The 17,832-nt window shown below is 45.2% G+C and overlaps 4 protein-coding genes across 4 annotated transcripts; 3 read left to right on the top strand and 1 right to left on the bottom strand.

Moving 5' to 3' along the window:
- The first annotated feature begins 2,269 nt into the window (after window positions 1–2,269).
- Window positions 2,270–2,984, top strand: LOC136052585 (histone H1.03). Its single transcript, XM_065742838.1, has one exon. The coding sequence runs from the start codon at window positions 2,270–2,272 to the stop codon at window positions 2,942–2,944; it is 675 nt and encodes a 224-aa protein (XP_065598910.1). The 3' UTR covers window positions 2,945–2,984.
- Window positions 2,985–11,547: 8,563 nt separating this feature from the next.
- On the top strand, window positions 11,548–11,962 carry LOC136052624 (histone H4). Its single transcript, XM_065742882.1, has one exon. It carries the CDS (start codon window positions 11,548–11,550, stop codon window positions 11,857–11,859), a length of 312 nt encoding a protein of 103 aa, XP_065598954.1. The 3' UTR covers window positions 11,860–11,962.
- A 1,009-nt stretch (window positions 11,963–12,971) lies between these two features.
- On the top strand, window positions 12,972–13,423 carry LOC136052595 (histone H3). Its single transcript, XM_065742849.1, has one exon. The coding sequence runs from the start codon at window positions 12,989–12,991 to the stop codon at window positions 13,397–13,399; it is 411 nt and encodes a 136-aa protein (XP_065598921.1). The 5' UTR covers window positions 12,972–12,988; the 3' UTR covers window positions 13,400–13,423.
- A 3,222-nt stretch (window positions 13,424–16,645) lies between these two features.
- On the bottom strand, window positions 16,646–17,098 carry LOC136052599 (histone H3). The gene has a single exon (XM_065742854.1). It carries the CDS (start codon window positions 17,066–17,068, stop codon window positions 16,658–16,660), a length of 411 nt encoding a protein of 136 aa, XP_065598926.1. The 5' UTR covers window positions 17,069–17,098; the 3' UTR covers window positions 16,646–16,657.
- Window positions 17,099–17,832: the final 734 nt, after the last annotated feature.

The raw sequence follows: 17,832 nt of genomic DNA, 5'->3' as shown, positions 1-17,832 counted from the left end.
TGTGTTTTCTGTGGAAATAAATGGGAGGCATAGATTTCCGAGCAACCTACATACATTTGTTACTACAATGAGGTCTCAACTACTAGTTAAGATATAATCTCTTCCTCACTGTCAGCACTTCTGACTCAGACTTCAGTCCCTATCAGCAAGGGTCTCAGTTCTCTGCATTTCAAGAAATAACCACCAGATAAAATAACAATTGCTTTCCAATTTTTGTTTCCATACAATAGGCAAATCCTACAACCTTACATTAACATTCCTTTCATGCTTTTTATTGCAGCCAAAACACACAGTTACTTTCATCTTACAGGCCAAACTGCACGCTCTTGAATGCCTCACATAGCCATGTATTTCTTTCCTCATTTAGCTTCCAGAGAATAAAAATTAAGAATGTAAAATTACTGGAATAGTTCAGATCCACAGTTTTATATAGAGCTTTCACTTCTTGACTCATGAGTGACTGTAAGAAAACATAAAAGTATTCAGAGAGGCCATTTGATATTCCCATCACTCTTCTACCAGGAAATACTGTTGAGATGTACTTACTGTTATTTCTTAGATATGTACATCTTCAGATAAACACATTGTGGGGTAAATAACTCCCAAGGATGATACTTCACAACAAAATAGTATAGATGATAGTATATTTTGGGTAGTACTATATAGATAGCATACACATAATACAAAAGAGAAGATGGCTCACCTTTATGATGACAAGGTTCACATGGGAGGAATCTCCAAAAAGAGACCCTTCCCTGGTGGTGGTCAGCCCTTAAATGGGGTTTGGGAGAGGTGGAGCCAGGCTCCACCCCTTCCACTCACACAGGTATATCACCTTCACCTGTGGCCCCATGGCTGACTCGGTGCTCACCTCAGGTGACCAATCAGTGGTTCAGGCCATGATTCAGCAGCTCCCATACACACATATGCAGTACAAAAGAACATGAAATTTCTCGAGGACAACCATGCATACAGTTTATCCAGGCTGCTGGGACACCGTGCTCCAGCCTCATTCATTTTACTCTGTTACAATGTCTTGAAGTCCTAAATGTATCTGCTCCACCATTTTGAGCAGCTAATGATGGCCATGTATCCAGAGTGTGCAACAGTGTTATCACAGGCAGGTCAAGGGTTCACACTGGAAAAGAAAGAAGCGTGACATTGAAAAGGGAGGGGAGAATCTGAAGGTGGAAACAGCAAAGTTTTTTTTGTTTTTGTTTTTGTTTTTAATATGGAGTTCCCAGGGAACTCTGGAAGCTCTTGAAATGATGTGAGTTCCTATTTTTCTTCTAAAAACAATGAAATAGCAAAGCAGTGAATGCTGTTATCAAAGCACCACACTTATAAGCCTTAAAAACACAACGTTTGTATATTAGAACAGAAAAATCCATTTGGATAATAAATAATTCCAATCGTGTCCTTCAAGGACAGGACTTAGTGCTTTAAGTCACCACTCAGTTCAAATTTTCATTACACCCCAGATTCTGCTTCACCACGAATTTTAATAAATCGCAATGCAGAGACATGTAGGTTTTAAGACCAAAACACCATGTGCCACAATGGTAGCCAAGGTGTCTCCTGACTAAGCAGCACTTTCAGGATGCACTGACAATGCGCTGACAGGAGCATCAGCCCTCAGGGAGAGGCTCGGTGGTGCTTTGCTCTCATGCAATACTGAAACAGACGTAACGAGACATCGGCTTTCGCACTGCCGGAGCGCCAAGCTCTGCCTGCCGGCGTGGGGAACGCTGTAGTCGCGGAGGGGAGCGGCAGCCGAGCCCGTGCCGCGGAGCCGGGCTGTGTTACTTGCTCGGCTTTCGTACTCGTTTACGCAGAAATCAAGCATTGAAGCCACTGCGGTACTTGCCCTAAACCGGAGAGCTGCTTCTATAGTGCCCGGTTTCACTCCGGCTGAGCGGATTTAGCCAAAGGGATACTTTTAATTTTGAAGATAAACAGAATGTTCCTCTCTGCCAGCGTCACCACGGCCCCACGCAGCAGAGTTTCTCGGATCTCTTTTCCCTTATTTCTCCTCATTCTAACGGGTAACTCTTCCCGCTTGCAGCACCCACGTCCCCTCACCTCCCACTAAGGAGCTGGGTGCGCGGGCGGTCAATTTCGGGAGGAAAAGGCTCTTTTTGGACCGACAAGAAACACAACCGGAGCGGCGACGGGCGGCAGCGTGAACCAATCAGCGCGCGCGGCGCTGCTATAAAGGGGGCGGCGGCGGCGGCCCGGCCATTGTTCGTGGGGCTCCGCAGGCGGCGTCATGGCTGAGACCGCTCCTGTTGCCGCGCCCGATGTCGCCGCTGCTCCGACCCCGACCAAGGCGGCCCCCGCCAAGAAGCCGAAGAAGGCGGCGGGCGGCGCCAAAGCCCGCAAGCCCGCGGGCCCCAGCGTCACCGAGCTGATCACCAAGGCCGTGTCCGCCTCCAAGGAGCGCAAGGGGCTCTCCCTCGCCGCGCTCAAGAAGGCGCTGGCCGCCGGCGGCTACGACGTGGAAAAAAGTAACAGCCGCATCAAGCTGGGGCTCAAGAGCCTCGTCAGCAAGGGTACCCTGGTGCAGACCAAGGGCACCGGCGCCTCGGGCTCGTTCCGTCTCAGCAAGAAGCCGGATGAGGGGAAGGAGAAGGCTCCCAGGAAGAAGACATCCACTGCCAAGCCCAAGAAGCCGGCGGCTAAGAAGCCTGCCAGTGCCGCCAAGAAGCCCAAGAAGGCAGTGGCTGTGAAGAAAAGCCCAAAGAAAGCCAGGAAGCCGGCGGCTGCTGTCACCAAGAAGGCAGCCAAGAGCCCCAAGAAGGCGACCAAGGCTGCCAAGCCCAAAAAGGCGATGACTGCCAAGAGCCCAGCCAAGGCAAAGGCAGTGAAACCCAAAGCTGCCAAACCTAAGGCGGCCAAACCCAAGGCAGCCAAGGCAAAGAAGGCGGCCCCCAAGAAGAAGTAAATATCTTGAAAAAAACCCTCCCCTCTGCTTTGCAGATAAACTCAACGGCTCTTTTAAGAGCCACCCACACTTTCCCCAAAGGAGCTGAAACACTGTTTCTTACAGTTCTTTGCGCCTATGGAGGTTCCCTTTTTCTGCGCTGCTCTCTGCCCGCCAGATCGGGGTGGCGATCGCCCCCTCCATTCTCCCGAGGCCCCGGGCAGCCGGCCCCGCGGCAGAGCCTCGCGCAGCCGCACGAAAGCGGGGAGATCCCGGGCAGGGCTCGCCGACCCGGCGCCGCACCGCGCTGTGCGCGCATTTTGCTTTCCCGATCGCTGCGGATTTCGAAAAGACCGCGCTGTGCGTACATTGGCCGCGGGGCGCGGGGTTTCCGAGTTACCCAGGAGCTCCGTCTCTGCGAAGGGCTGGATTATGGAGTTTCTCGCTCGGCGGAAGGGGTGTATGGACTTAGTGGGTACGTGCTTTGTTTCCTCTGTGTGGGTTTATTTCACTCCCTCTGCAGTTCTGACTTCAAGAGTCTCGTCTCTCCCCTGGAGATCGTAGGGTGAGGCTCCGAGCACGGGTGCCTAAGCTTTTTTCTCTTACAGACACAAAGCCCAGTTCTCGTCCGTCCGCCAACGGTTCGTTTTTCAACCACAGGGCCTCTCGAGGGCGGCTCCGGGCTCAGGAGGAACTTGCGGGGCCCATGCACACTCAGTCCCACCCCTCTGCAGGTGGGTCGACCGCATCCTCCTCCCTCCGCCTTTAGTGCTCCCTGCGCCTAGCTGTGCCTGGGGACTTTGAGTAGCGGGGAGGAAGGGAACGAGGCGGCTCCTTTGCTTTATTGCTTCTACGCTTAGCGCCGGGAGCAGCGTTTCCTCGGAGGTAAGGTGAGGAAGCAATTTCGCAGAACTTTCAGCTCAGCTTTCAATAGAAAGGGTTGATCTTAGCTCATTAGCCCACTTATCCGAAGTGATTAACCAACAGCGGGGATTCTATAGTTTGGAGGAGAAATTGCTAGACCGGATTTTGCAGACGTTTGGTTGTTTTTAAGTCTGAACGTCTGTGATACCTGTACTAAGAGGGAATGAATGCAAAACAGAGCCTGCGTTATCTATCTTCCTCAAACGTTGCTGTTGTGCTTCTTCTGCATGTCCTCCTAGCGTGCAGTTTTGGGAACTATGATCTCTTCCTCTATGTAACGTACAAACCTGCACGCACATCTCTATTTTTTTTCTTTTTAATTTTTCCCCCTGAACTTCTCGGGCCAACTCACCATTCACTCTCAACTCTGAATCCCGAGCTGAGATCCTGAGGTTGGGGAGGAGCTGTGGCTGACAGACTTGTATTCCATGAGTTAAGGGTGCTTGCTGTCACATTCATTAATTTTTAAAGGGTTTTACCCTACTGTTTGTGCTGACCCAATGAGACCAGGTCAGTTGTGGTTTTTCATCTCTACACATGGTCGAAAAGGAGTGGATATTCACGGAATCACAGAATTGTAGGGGTTAGGGAGAGATAGAGTCCAACCCCCCTGCCAATGCAGGCTCCCTAGACCAGTTTGATTTCAGCTGTGTACATTCAAACAACAGCTACAGTGCTGTGGTGAATGTAGCATTAATTGTTAACTTATTACTTCTAATAAGAGCTTGAAAAGGCAAAAAACAAGTGGTTGCAGTAGGATGGGCAGAACAGCATTACACTGCTTGCTAATTGAATTGGGGATTGTCCTGGAATATTGGAGTATTTTGGCCTAGATGAGTTGGGGTAAATGGCAGCAGCTGTGTTGGTGTGCTGCCTTCACTATCCCTATTCACCTTGGTGATAGATTAGGGAGTTTCCTCAAGAAAACTGTGAATTAGAAGGGAAAGCAACAAATTATGATTACTGATTTTTAACAAAATTCAGTTTGTGCATTTTTCCAACTCAGATAAGTTTTAAAAGATTAGGGAGTTACTGAATACCACTGGTGATGGAGTACTGGTCTGAGCACAGTAGTACCAGTGTAAAATATCTTTAGAGGAAAGGAGTATGCAGCTGTGGATTCAGCTAAATGGACTTCATAGTACTTAGGTGGAGGCTACTGCCAAATAATCTAAGAGTTCCACACCACAAGGAGGGAACTGTGTGACTATGTAGGAATACTGAATGGATCATATGTATAGGCAACAGTGGATGGAGTACAATGATGATACCATTAGATAAAACTATAACAATCTGTTTAATAGTGTATAAAAGGGAGAAACTACAGCAGAGTGGGTCACATCAGCTTTGCTGATTTATTCTAGACAACTCAGGGTTGGGTCAGCACCACAGTGAATGACAACCACCTCACCCATCACAATCACTTATATAGTATTTTCCTTCTGATTACAGAAGGCTTAATGCTTACAAAAGTTTTCATGGGGTTCTTCAAGTTCTTAGAATCTGTCATTTATCAAGTCCTGGACAAATTACTTCATCAGCATAGTTTTCCTTTTTTAGTCTCATTTCTCAGTTTGGTTTCAGAAGTTTGTCTCCAGGTAGTCACATCTCACACTCTCCTTTTTGATAGTTCTATTCTCTAGAAACACTATGTTCCATTTAAAGACTTAAGACTTTACAATAAGCAACTTCTTAATTAAAGATCAGCTGTCTACTTATGCAAACACATCTGAAAAATGAATTCTTCATCCTCTGTCCAGAATAGTGTAAATACTGACTGAAAATTGCTATAGAATTTTTTTCTTTCCTCAATAGGAAACAGGGAGTGCAGTATCAAAGAGCAAGTGCAACCTGTTAAAAATGAACATTTCTACACCAATTTAATGTTTCTGTGTCAATCTCACCACTGTAGTTTCAACCAGTACTCCGAAACAATTTTTTTCACTCTTTTTTTCTTAGCCTATGCACTGCTGCTGTGAGGCTGCAGGCCTATCTTACCTATGAGAACAGGTGTTGCACAACTTTCTTTTTCTTTAAAGTAGGTTGTCTTAAGCTATCAAGTCATTGCCATGGGGCTGGATCACTGTGTGAGTCTTAGGACCTCACATCAGCTTCCTTGCTGGCTATATAAGCTGTTTTCTATTCTGAACATCAGGCAAGCTTTTATTCTAATAAAATAAAAAAAATCAGGGGATACAATTCTCCTGTCATGGTTCAATTATCCAACTGTAAACTGTCAAGCAAAGGTTTGATTTTGTAGTTCACGATTGTGGTGGCAGTGGGCTATGTCTCACAGTGTTGTACACTATTTTTATTGTACATCTGGGGAATTCTGTCTTGTGGCACTGGGGAAAGCAGGAAAAGAGATGGGACCAGCTCTGTGTGTACTAAGATGAGATGTATGCTAAGATCACAGACTCCTCAGAGTTGGAAAGAACCCTTAGAGGTCATCTGGTACAAGCATCTTGCAACAACAGGGATACCTACGGCTTAATCAGGGTACTCAGATCCTGGTCCAGCCTGACCTTGAGGATCAAACTATAAAGCGCAGACTGAAAAGGGCTTACACACTGACAAAATAAAAACAACAGAGGTAATAACTAATCTTTGTTGTTTTGTTTTCTTGTGATGGTGATGACCTGCTTAGTTTCAGGTCCCTGGGGACCTTTGCTTCGCAGAACACTTCCTTGTCCTTATCTCTGTCTTTTAGCTGTGTCCTCATCTGAGAACCCAGAAAGTTCCCCAGATGGTTACTACCGCATCCAGAGGTGCTGGAATAGGATTCCAAGAAGACTTGATTTTGGGTCAGGATACCTCTGTTACCATGGAATATCTGTTATGTTGTTTTGAAGATTTCATATAGACTGTATTTTGAGCCATAGCCTTTTCCATATTTGTAAAGTGCTCAAATTAACAATGCCTATCCTGAGATGAATGAAAGATCATGTGGTTTCTTAGATTTCTACAGTGCTCCCACTGCAGGGATATTTCTTCATGCTACAGACTCCAAGCAGCATGAATATCTCTGCCTGGAACAGAAGTACGATACCACACAGAGCTTCAGGATCTCAAGCACAAAGCACATTGTGACTTTTGTGAATAATTCAGACCTGGAAACTGGATTGGAGTTAGATTGATTCTGTGCAGATACTTCACACTGTGAGCTGAGTAGTTGGTGGTTGAGTTGGAGATGATTTATCAGACAGCAAAGAAAGGCCCCTGCTTAGTGAGCAGCCAGGATGAGATTGAAAATACTAATATCTCCCTTCTGGTTTTAAATACTAACTAAGCTGCTCAAAAGTTAGGAAGAAGGTCAAAAATGGGTTCAAAAATCTGAATTAAAATGAAGCTCTCCTTTCATTTATTGTCTTTTCCATGGAGTCAACTCTTAATTTCAAATATTTACTTACTATCTGGATGGTGGTATCAAAAGTCTGTGATGTTCTAGTACTGGAAGTAGAAAATGAAGAAAATAACAACAAAGGAATCTGAGATAGATGAAAGTCTTTGATCAGCAGTAGAGACTCAGTAGTCTGGTGAAAACTGCTGAAGTAACGCCATTCAACAGAGTGATTTTTATTATAGTAATAAAGCAGTTATTACTGATGGACACTTTTGTACCATGAGGTTACAGAATTTTCAACTGGCATTCATCACAACAAAGACAGGCAATCTGCTCATGAATGCATGTAATATCTGTGCTTTAAATCCTGTGTGATTTTTGTTCTGTGTTATCAGGTTCTGTTACTCCTGTGCTTTTTCTATATCTCTTTGTCTTTAGCTGTAATTGTTGTGCATGACTATGAATTTATTTTGCGTGGCCTCAGCTAGTCTTTGAAAAAGCAGCAAAATGATCTCTCTGAAAAACACTAGAGCTAGACTTTTATGTGAAGATTACTACAACACTGACACAAAAAAAAAATCTTTCATGTTGGTTCAAGAAAATTTGAGTTGAGTTTTTGATAAGTGTCTGAATGATGATAGATCACACAATAATGCGTAGAATAAGTATATACTGTTTTCACACATCTCCTGATGTTGTAAACAACCTGAGGGTGAATAAAGATGGGAAAAAATAAGTATTCCTAGTATCCCACTCTGAACAAACGGAGAGAGATAAATGTATACAATTCAAGATTAAGTTTCCAGGTTCTCAGAAGGAGGAAGTTGAGTTGTGGAGATGCTATGTATGGAGACTAAGGTGGGGTAGACCCTGAAGAGAACTCTGAAAGCAGAAGTGAGATCAATACAGGTTAGTGCTCAGCGTGAGTTCAGGTACAGAGCCACTTATCATTCAGACACTTTTGAATTTACATGATTACACAAAATCCTCACAGAATAGCTGCCATAAGTTTATTTTTCACTACCTAGACCACAGTGTACCCAGTCCAACACCAAGCACTGAGGGGTGTCAGCCCTGTCCATGGGGGGCTTTGAGTTTCCTCTTCTTCTGAATATAATTGGTGAGACTCCCCCTGGCATCATGTTAAACCTGCCTTCCCTACTTAATTTTCCACAACTCTGTCTGGACTGGGAGTTGTTTTACTCTGATTTTCATTTTGCAGAGTGTTTCCTGAAGGTTTGGGTTTTTTGTACATTTGTATACACAAATGCATAATCTCTGTATTTCCATTGCAGTGGGAGATGTGTTCTTTACTTCTCCGGTGTTCTGCAAGGACAGCAGTGAAACCCCAATGCAAGATCTTCCCAGGCACTGCGGGGTTTGCTTTATAGTGACTCAGGATTAGGCTGTCAGGGTCTAGGGGAAGAAAGAAGTGTAGAAAAACAGCAACAGTTTTCTCACTTTCCTCAGACACCAAATATAATAAAAACAAGCAAATGTCAGAGCCTGCACTAGCCATAAAAAGTTCCTATTATTCAGCAGCCAGTGTATGCTGGCACTAGCTAGTCAAGGAAGCATTTATTTTACCTGGATGGTGAATATTTATGCTTAGCTGTATGCAACTGCCCTAGTAAAAACATACATTGCCTTTGCCACTGCTTTGACGTGACATGCCACTTCCATGCTTCTCTTTTTTCTCCACCGTTCATTACAGTGACCTCTGTGCCTACTATTGGAGTACTATATAGCTGACTGGGGATCTGATCCACATCTATAAATATCTAAGTTGCAGAAGGCAAAGGGACAAGGCTGGACTCTTCTCAGCAGTGTATGGCAATAGGATGAGGGGAAATGGCCACAAACTGATGCATAGGAAGTTCTGCACAAATGTGTGGGAATTTCTTCACAGTGCAGTGACGGAGCACTGGCACAGCTACACAGAGCGTTGGTGGAATCTCCTTCTCTAGAGACATTCAAGACCCACCTGGACACCTACCTGTGCAACCTGGGCTAGGGAGCTGCTTTGGCAGGGGGTTGGACTCAGTGATCTCTAGGGGCCCCTTCCAACCCCTACAATTCTGTGATTCTGTGACTGCCTTTGGTCAGTTGTTGCGGTGACCCCAGGAGGATGAACTACGGCTGCGCCGGAATGATCTTCTTAAGATGCCGATGCAAGGACTCAGAGAGACATCAATATGATTATGCAGCTGAGCCCACTTTATTGCGCAGGTTACATACTTTTATACCCCTTGAACATATGCTATTTTTAGAATAATTGTTAAGCAGTGGTTCTTGCTCTGTCCTTGCAAGATAAGTAGTGTCCAATTAGTTCTTCTTTTCCCACACATACCAGGGCCATCTGATTCCACCGCAAACTTACTCCCTCATCGTTGCCTGGTCAACGGTGCACTACTTCTCAAAATTCAGTGATCTGAACATGCTGTTTTGTTCGCACTGCTACAAGGATAAGCACACACAACCTCCTTTCCCAAGCCAGTTCTCCACAGTCAGTTTCTTCTCGACTTCTGGAATATGATTTATGCTTCTCTTTTTGACAAATAAATTATCTTATTTTCATGAGACCAAGCCTACTGAGGGAAGACCGCGCACTCCTGAGGCAGTAAGCTTCATTAAAAGGAGCTGTGTTTCAGATGTATTTCCTCTTCATCAGCGTGAGAAAAACTGGCAATAATGAGGATACTATGTAGAACCAAACCTTCCAAAATCTTGAAGTCTTTTCACTGTGATATTTATTGTGCTACAGTTTCCAGGATCAGAGAGAAATATGAAAGATCAGATAAGAAATTACAAGCATATCCTCAGAATACATGACAGGAAAGGGCATTCTCCCGCTGTCACAAGTTAATCATGTTCTCTTCACAAATCTGTTTTGTTCTAGTAAAATCTCTTGCTTTTTATTTTTCTTTGAATTCTCTACAAGTGGGACCTCCATTTGCTCCAGTTTCATTTGTGTTCCCCAGGTGTTTACTGGCAGTAGTTGAGGATTAGGGTGCAGCAGCCCAGGAACGGATCCTTGACTTGTCACAGCAGCCAGCCAGTAAATGTCCAGCGGCAAATGCAGAAAGATCACAAGAAACACTAAATCTTCATTTTGAATGCTAATCCTGATATGTCTGTAAATCCTTTAATTCAGGTGTTCAACATATTCTGCCTGGTGTGGCAGAAGGCCTTAAACATTTTGTGCTAAGCACAACACAATGACACAAAAATTCTGGAGTGGTGGAATGAGAGAAACTGGAGACACGGGGGAAGAAAGGGAAGTGTGACACTCTAGGACAGAAGGTGTATATTGGTCATAGATTAATGTTATGCAGTATGTTTATGCAAAAACAAACAACAGAAACGGTTTGAAAAGGAGAGTAGTACAGCAACGACCATGAGAGGGCAGTAAACACTCGATGATGGAAACGTTTCTCACCTGTTCTAATCGTTTTCTGCTCCTAAGCAGAGTACTTACTGTCTGTTGCCACATTTGTTGAACAGTTTCTTGTTTGCAACAGAACGCTTTCCACCCAGAGGAAATCAAAAGACGTCTACACCTTCCCTTAAAGTAACAAAAACGCCTTTCATCTTAGGAGTTTAGGATTTCCATCTCTCTAAAAAATAGCCATATTGATGTTTACAATACCATAGGAATAAAAAGTACTGCATGTTTGTGGAAATAACACATTCACAAATAAAGAAAAAAAATGAAATAAGGATTAAACTCTTGATTAATATACCTTTTCTGTCACATTCTGAGTTCAGAAAATAAAGGAAATAGAGATTGTAAAGAAATAAGAGAAATGAGGAAATCAATTCTCAGAAGCACTATTGGATGGATTTTGCAGAAAGAAGCTACTGTAAAAAGACTGAGGAACAAATATTTAAAACATTATAATCATATGTAAGAATAAACGTTATTGGATCATTAAAGAAACACGTGAAACTAATATGAACTACAGAGCCATATTTCAAATAACATATATAGGTATATATTTAAATGAAAGAGAAATTTCATAGGTACAGTAACTGGAAGACTGTTACAAGATCAAGGTTTTAGTTCAAATTGAGCAAAATTTAAAAAACAAAATTAATAATTAAAAAAAAAAAGAATAATAAAGCCAGATTATTAACTCAAACGTAACGGAAGACAGTGCCCCGAGAAGGAAAACTCGAAAGGAAAAATGAATTTTTGCGCGAGAGCGATGGAGCCAACAGAAGGCATATGAGGCGGGAAGTACACTAAGCCCCGCCCCTTCATCCGCAGTCCCCAGTCAGGTCGGCTCATGTACTATAAATAACGCCGCCCGCCGATGTTGCAGCACTTTTTTTCGCGGTTCTTATAGCAGCGATCATGTCCGGCAGAGGCAAGGGCGGGAAGGGGCTCGGCAAGGGGGGAGCCAAGCGGCACCGCAAAGTGCTGCGCGACAACATCCAGGGCATCACCAAGCCGGCCATCCGCCGCCTGGCGCGGCGCGGCGGCGTCAAGCGCATCTCGGGGCTCATCTACGAGGAGACGCGCGGCGTGCTCAAGGTCTTCCTCGAGAACGTCATCCGCGACGCCGTCACCTACACCGAGCACGCCAAGAGGAAGACGGTCACGGCCATGGACGTGGTCTATGCGCTCAAGCGCCAGGGACGCACCCTCTACGGCTTCGGCGGATAAAGTTACCTGACGTTACAATCGGCTTTTAAAACAACCCAAAGGCTCTTTTCAGAGCCACCCACTTACACTCGAAAAGCGCTGTAACACTATCTTCTCCTTTAAAGACCGCCTACTTAAGATCCTGTTACTTTGTAATTTAGATCCTATTACTTTAATTTCTATCAGTTGTGTTGGTCTTTAGTGTTAATGGTAATTGCCATGCAATGCTTTGCGTTCTACTATTAGCAGTGAAGTCATCTATGTTATCCAAAAGGGGTTGGTTTACTCCTTAAATTCCCTAGTAAATACTGAGTACCCTGCTAATAAAATATATTATTTCATAAGTTATCTGTAACCATTTTGTGCTCACAAAAGAAAATTGTCAATAAACGCTCACAGGCACTTCTGCTTTCCCACAGCTTCAGTGTTTTACAGTGCAAATGGAGCAGTTAGTTACAAGGCTGCCACATGCTATTCTGATCTAGGGAGCTGCTTTGGCAGGTGGGTTGGACTTGATCTCTAGAGGTCCCTTCCAACCCCTACAATTCTGTGATTCATGGTTCCAGTACATTGCTTCTCTGAGCATTCTCAAACTCATGATTTTACTGGATGGCTGTGATGACTCATGCTTAATTTCTTAGCAAAAAATAACGTGAGACAAATAGCAGTCAACTCGTTTTATTTATAGATTGTAATGCACTCGATACAGCTACAAGATTATGTCACACAATTTGTCGCTGCTTCTTGAGAGCAACTGAGAGATATTTTCTTTGAGGCAGTGGGGATGATATGCCTTTCTGTGATAAGAACTGTACAGTCTTTTATTTTTCCCGACTTGTTCTGTAAAAAACATATATTTAAATAAATGAATAAATAAATGGGGGGGGAATGTAAACTATTAAAATATGAAGTTTCAAGAACTTGTGAATTCCAGCCTCCACGCGGCTTTTAAACTATCAGGAACTCGGGTAGAGGGGAACAGCAATCTCAATTCTATCCTGCTGGGGCGCAGACCCGGATTTTCAAGGGATCCAATCAGGAGGGGGCTTTCAGTTGTCCAATCAGAGACGGGGAAGCTCTATAAAAGCCCGCGCTACGCGGTTGCTTCCAGTGTCCGCGTTATCAGGGAGCGGGTAAGGGAGTCTTGGCAATGGCGCGCACGAAGCAGACGGCGCGTAAGTCGACGGGCGGGAAGGCGCCCCGCAAGCAGCTGGCCACCAAGGCGGCCCGCAAGAGCGCGCCGGCCACGGGCGGCGTGAAGAAGCCGCACCGCTACCGGCCCGGCACGGTGGCGCTGCGCGAGATCCGCCGCTACCAGAAGTCCACGGAGCTGCTGATCCGCAAGCTGCCCTTCCAGCGCCTGGTGCGCGAGATCGCGCAGGACTTCAAGACCGACCTGCGCTTCCAGAGCTCGGCCGTCATGGCGCTGCAGGAGGCGAGCGAGGCCTACCTGGTGGGGCTCTTCGAGGACACCAACCTGTGTGCCATCCACGCCAAGCGCGTCACCATCATGCCCAAGGACATCCAGCTCGCCCGCCGCATCCGCGGGGAGCGCGCCTGAGGCCGCAGCCCATCCCCCTTCTCTTCCGGCAGCTGCCGATGCAGCCCGCACAAACCCAAAGGCTCTTTTAAGAGCCACTCCATGTACAATTAGAAGAGCTGAAGTACTGCTCTCTACCCGTGTTTAAGATCTAATGCTTAAACATCTCATTTTACAGCCTAGTACTGCATCTGCAGTTCCTGTTTTTATCACATTACATATAAATGTGGATCACCTATCTCCTGAGAATTTTGAGAAGGTAAAAGTTTTTTTGGCGTTTTATAAAAGTCTTAAGACACGAATAGTATCTTTTGTCTGTAATCAGTGCGTATATATTTGTGATTGATCTTTTGCTTACTTACCCAGGCAGTAATTGCAAGATAAGTACCCATACTGAGACTGAAACAACTGAGCAATCAGGTTCCTGCAGCAGAATTCTGGGATTACATATCAGGGTGGGTAAGTGCAGCTTTCTCAGGAACACTTCAGTACAAGGACATTTGAATCTCCATTATCATTCTATCCACTCCAACAAGATTCCACGTAGGTTAAAAATAGGTCCTTAAATATGTAACAGTTAAAGGAATTCTCCCATAAGCTTGGAAAATACTTTCCCCTCTTTTCCCGTGGCTGTGAAGGCGCATGCTCTTTACCCAGGGTACAAGAGTACTGAAGACAGGTAAGGAGTGCCATAAGATGCCAGAGCAGCCACCTGTTGCCTTCAGAATTTTCTCAGTGATATTTTGTATTTTCCCCTAGACCTGCTTGGTGTTTCTGTCAGGTGCAGCTTTCCAAGGGATGAGAGAAGACAGCAAGTTGCACTGCATGTAGTGTAGCCAGCAGCCCCGAGTGAGCACTGATTTGTTCCTTCTTACTCCACCTTGTCCCATGAAGCACCTCAAAACATTTATCTTCATGTTCTTATTTTGAAGTTGGATTGTAATGGAAGTACAGATGTGATACAATGTCACCAAGTGTTGAGTGCAATGGCTGTGATCTCTGTAATGGACAGAGAAGCTATGTTTTGATTTTCTATTTCAAACAGAATGTGTATACACTCATACATATACTGTTGTATCAGGCAATAACAAGGCACACATACAATGAATAATTTCCACAATCCACATTGACTACTGCCTGGGAGCTCCATGTTGTATCTGGGCCTGCACCATATACAGGCAGCAGTGTCAGTCCAGCAATGTGCTCTCTGTTCACATTGTGACCCCCCCCATCACTAACAGCTCTGTGCATTCTAACATTTTCACCTTTGCTAACCTCAAAGTGGTACCCTAGCTACATAGTAATTTCAGCTAAGAATCTGTTCCTAACATGGAACAATAAAAATAAAGATGATGTAGCCTATTCTCCATGGTCTTATAACCAAATCCTTTAAAATTACATTTATAAATACAATCTGTATGTCACTCCAACAGGTGCAGTTTCCATTTGTCAGATTTTAATCCCTTATTCTGCAGGTGTTATTGTGTAAAGAGATTAATTCTTCAATTTGGTCATCCCATATAGTATCATGGGAGCACAGAGAGAAGAGCCAGTCAGATTAATTAATCCACATGGTGCTGGAGCAGAGAGAATTGGGAAAGTAAATGGATATTGAATGAAAAATTTACATACACATGTATCCACACAGATATATATTTTTCTACATGTATGTACTACTTCCCCATGTCTGACTTTCACAACCAGGAATTGACATTTTCCAGTTTTCTTCCCTTTTGTATCTACAGTTATGCAATGGATATGCCCTGTTCCCAGCCTCTTATCTCCCATTTATTATTCCTGAAACACACCCCGTGAATCTTATTGCAGGGTTCTCTAGACATCATCCTCACATAAATGAATTCCCATTTGAGACTGATGTGGATGGTAACAGAGTAGCACATAGGATAGGCCATACTGTGTTACCAAAGGCAGAGAAAAAGATACTATAGAACAAAAGCCATAGGAATCCAAATGCTTTATTTGTGAATGGACAGACAAGGTGATCTGACTGATATTAAACGGCTCAGTCTGCAAAACTGAGCACAGTACAATGGAGAACTAAAGTGAGTCAAATGCCAACTGCAATTTTCTGCCTACAAAGTCTAATGAATGAGCTGAATTCTAGTAAATATTGATCTTCTCTTCCTACTTGTATTCCTCTTCTGTATCAACCTTCTTTTTAGCATCAAATGCAGAACCCATGCTGAATTCTCAATACCATATTCTCTACAGACCTCCCTTCCCTTACAAAACCACCGCAACAGACACTTCCTCCCCCCACCCCCCCCCCCTACCCCCCCCTTACAATTTGGTACCGAACAAAAGCCACAGAACCCTGCGTGTCCCTTCCTGTTCGCAAAAGGAGGGGAGAAGACATAGGGAGAAAACGTGGCACTTCCCAGGAGCAGATTTCTGCCGGTTATTTTTTTTTTTTCCTTCCCTCCCTACCCCCCCACCCCCCTTCCTTTTCCGGTTCCCAGTCCCCCCAGTGAAAGGTACTCTGGCAGGAATTATTCAAGGTAATGTAATGCATCAGGCAAAGAACACTGAGAAGATAAATAGCAATTTATATTACTTGAATATCCTAGTTTTCCCTAACACCAGCCTTACTTCACTACTGATTTTTTTTTTTTTTTCACTAGGACACAAATATCCGTGGAAACATTACAAGTTCTAGACTATATCTAGCATAAGCAATGACTGAGCACATTTATAAGGAAAACAACAATACAAATTATTGTAAACTTGGTTCTTTTACACACAGACTCAAATCAGACCTACCCTATTACCTGAAATGACAAACTCCTGCAGTAGACATCAAAACTACCCAAAGGGCCAATTTGTGGTGAAATAATTACAGGAAATTACCTTAATCTACTGTACAGCATAGCTCTCATTTTGCTACTTTCAAAACGGTATTTCCAAGCCTGAACTACAGCACTTAATACTGTTTACACACACACACACACACAAAAGGCATATCCCATACAGATCTGCATTGGGTAATTAATATTTACACAGAAAGCGGCATACTCCTTATAAATTTCGATAAACGTTTTTTCCATATTTTCAGCAGCCGTCTGTAAGAATGGTGAGCAACATAAACTAACAAGTACTAGCACTTTTAAACGAGACAAAATTTTACAGTACCTTAAATGGAGCTCACGATGACATAACTCAAATGCACAACTACAAGTGTGACAGCTCTCTTGAGTGGCAACGTGGTGGCTCTTAAAAGAGCCTTTAAGGTGTGGGGATGAAGGAGGAAAGACGGTGGGCTCAGGCGCGCTCCCCGCGGATGCGGCGGGCGAGCTGGATGTCCTTGGGCATGATGGTGACGCGCTTGGCGTGGATGGCACACAGGTTGGTGTCCTCGAAGAGCCCCACCAGGTAGGCCTCGCTCGCCTCCTGCAGCGCCATGACGGCCGAGCTCTGGAAGCGCAGGTCGGTCTTGAAGTCCTGCGCGATCTCGCGCACCAGGCGCTGGAAGGGCAGCTTGCGGATCAGCAGCTCCGTGGACTTCTGGTAGCGGCGGATCTCGCGCAGCGCCACCGTGCCGGGCCGGTAGCGGTGCGGCTTCTTCACGCCGCCCGTGGCCGGCGCGCTCTTGCGGGCCGCCTTGGTGGCCAACTGCTTGCGGGGCGCCTTCCCGCCCGTCGACTTACGCGCCGTCTGCTTCGTGCGCGCCATCGCTCCGACACAGCCGAGCTACTGCAATAGTGCACCGCTGAGGAACAGTAGCGCAGTGTGGCCGTGACGGGCTTTATAGGATGCGCCCCTCTGTGATTGGCTGCCTTGGAGAGTCCTCTTTACTTGGATGCTTTCAAATTCAAAAAGTGCGCCTAGAAAGCGCGCCACTTCTTAACGGATCAGCAGTGCTCGCCCTTCCCCCGCACCGTAGGAGCTGCTTTTGTGTTCCGCCGCGCCGGCGGAGCCCCAGGTTGCTCTTTCTCGAGCGTGACAGATTTTTATCTTTTTCGTTTCGGTTCACGTGAACCCGAGTTCTGGCTGCGCGCGCGATACAGCAGTTCCTCAGTAGGAGCTTCCTCCCTACTGATCTGTTTACACAAAGAGAATTTGGTGCCGCGGTACCAAAGCGGCACATCGCGAGTACCCAAGTTCCCTCCTGTCGCTGTGATTCAAGGAACGGTGCTTTCAGCGGCACAAACGGGCGCCGTGCACGGCTTTATGGTGTTGGTTATTTTTTGGCCGGAAATCACTCGAGCATTTACGGGAGAATGGAAACGGTGCAGAGAAAGCGGTTACGCGGAGCTGCTCTGGCTTCAGCAGTTCTGAACTGAAATACCTTCATGAGTTTTAAAACACACACCGAGAACATTGGGCGTTTTCGTCCAATTTGGAGATCTGGGATCATTTCGGTATTTAAAAGCGTGCACTCAACGGACGAGCAGCCTAGCCCAGCCCCCTCCCCCCCTCTTCCACCCGCTTTCCCC

The sequence above is a fragment of the Cyrtonyx montezumae genome, unplaced genomic scaffold (genome assembly GCF_038088225.1).
Source record: "Cyrtonyx montezumae isolate F1298 unplaced genomic scaffold, pur_monq_1.0 scaffold_3, whole genome shotgun sequence".
Classification (NCBI taxonomy): domain Eukaryota; kingdom Metazoa; phylum Chordata; class Aves; order Galliformes; family Odontophoridae; genus Cyrtonyx; species Cyrtonyx montezumae.
The sequence above is the reverse complement of the archived record's forward strand: the minus strand, read 5'-3'. Positions and strand labels throughout refer to the sequence as shown.

Coding starts and splice junctions, on each gene's coding strand:
- LOC136052595 (XM_065742849.1), top strand. CDS start 12,989: ATGGCGCGCACGAAGCAGACGGCGCGTAAGTCGACGGGCGGGAAGGCG.
- LOC136052624 (XM_065742882.1), top strand. CDS start 11,548: ATGTCCGGCAGAGGCAAGGGCGGGAAGGGGCTCGGCAAGGGGGGAGCC.
- LOC136052585 (XM_065742838.1), top strand. CDS start 2,270: ATGGCTGAGACCGCTCCTGTTGCCGCGCCCGATGTCGCCGCTGCTCCG.
- LOC136052599 (XM_065742854.1), bottom strand. CDS start 17,068: ATGGCGCGCACGAAGCAGACGGCGCGTAAGTCGACGGGCGGGAAGGCG.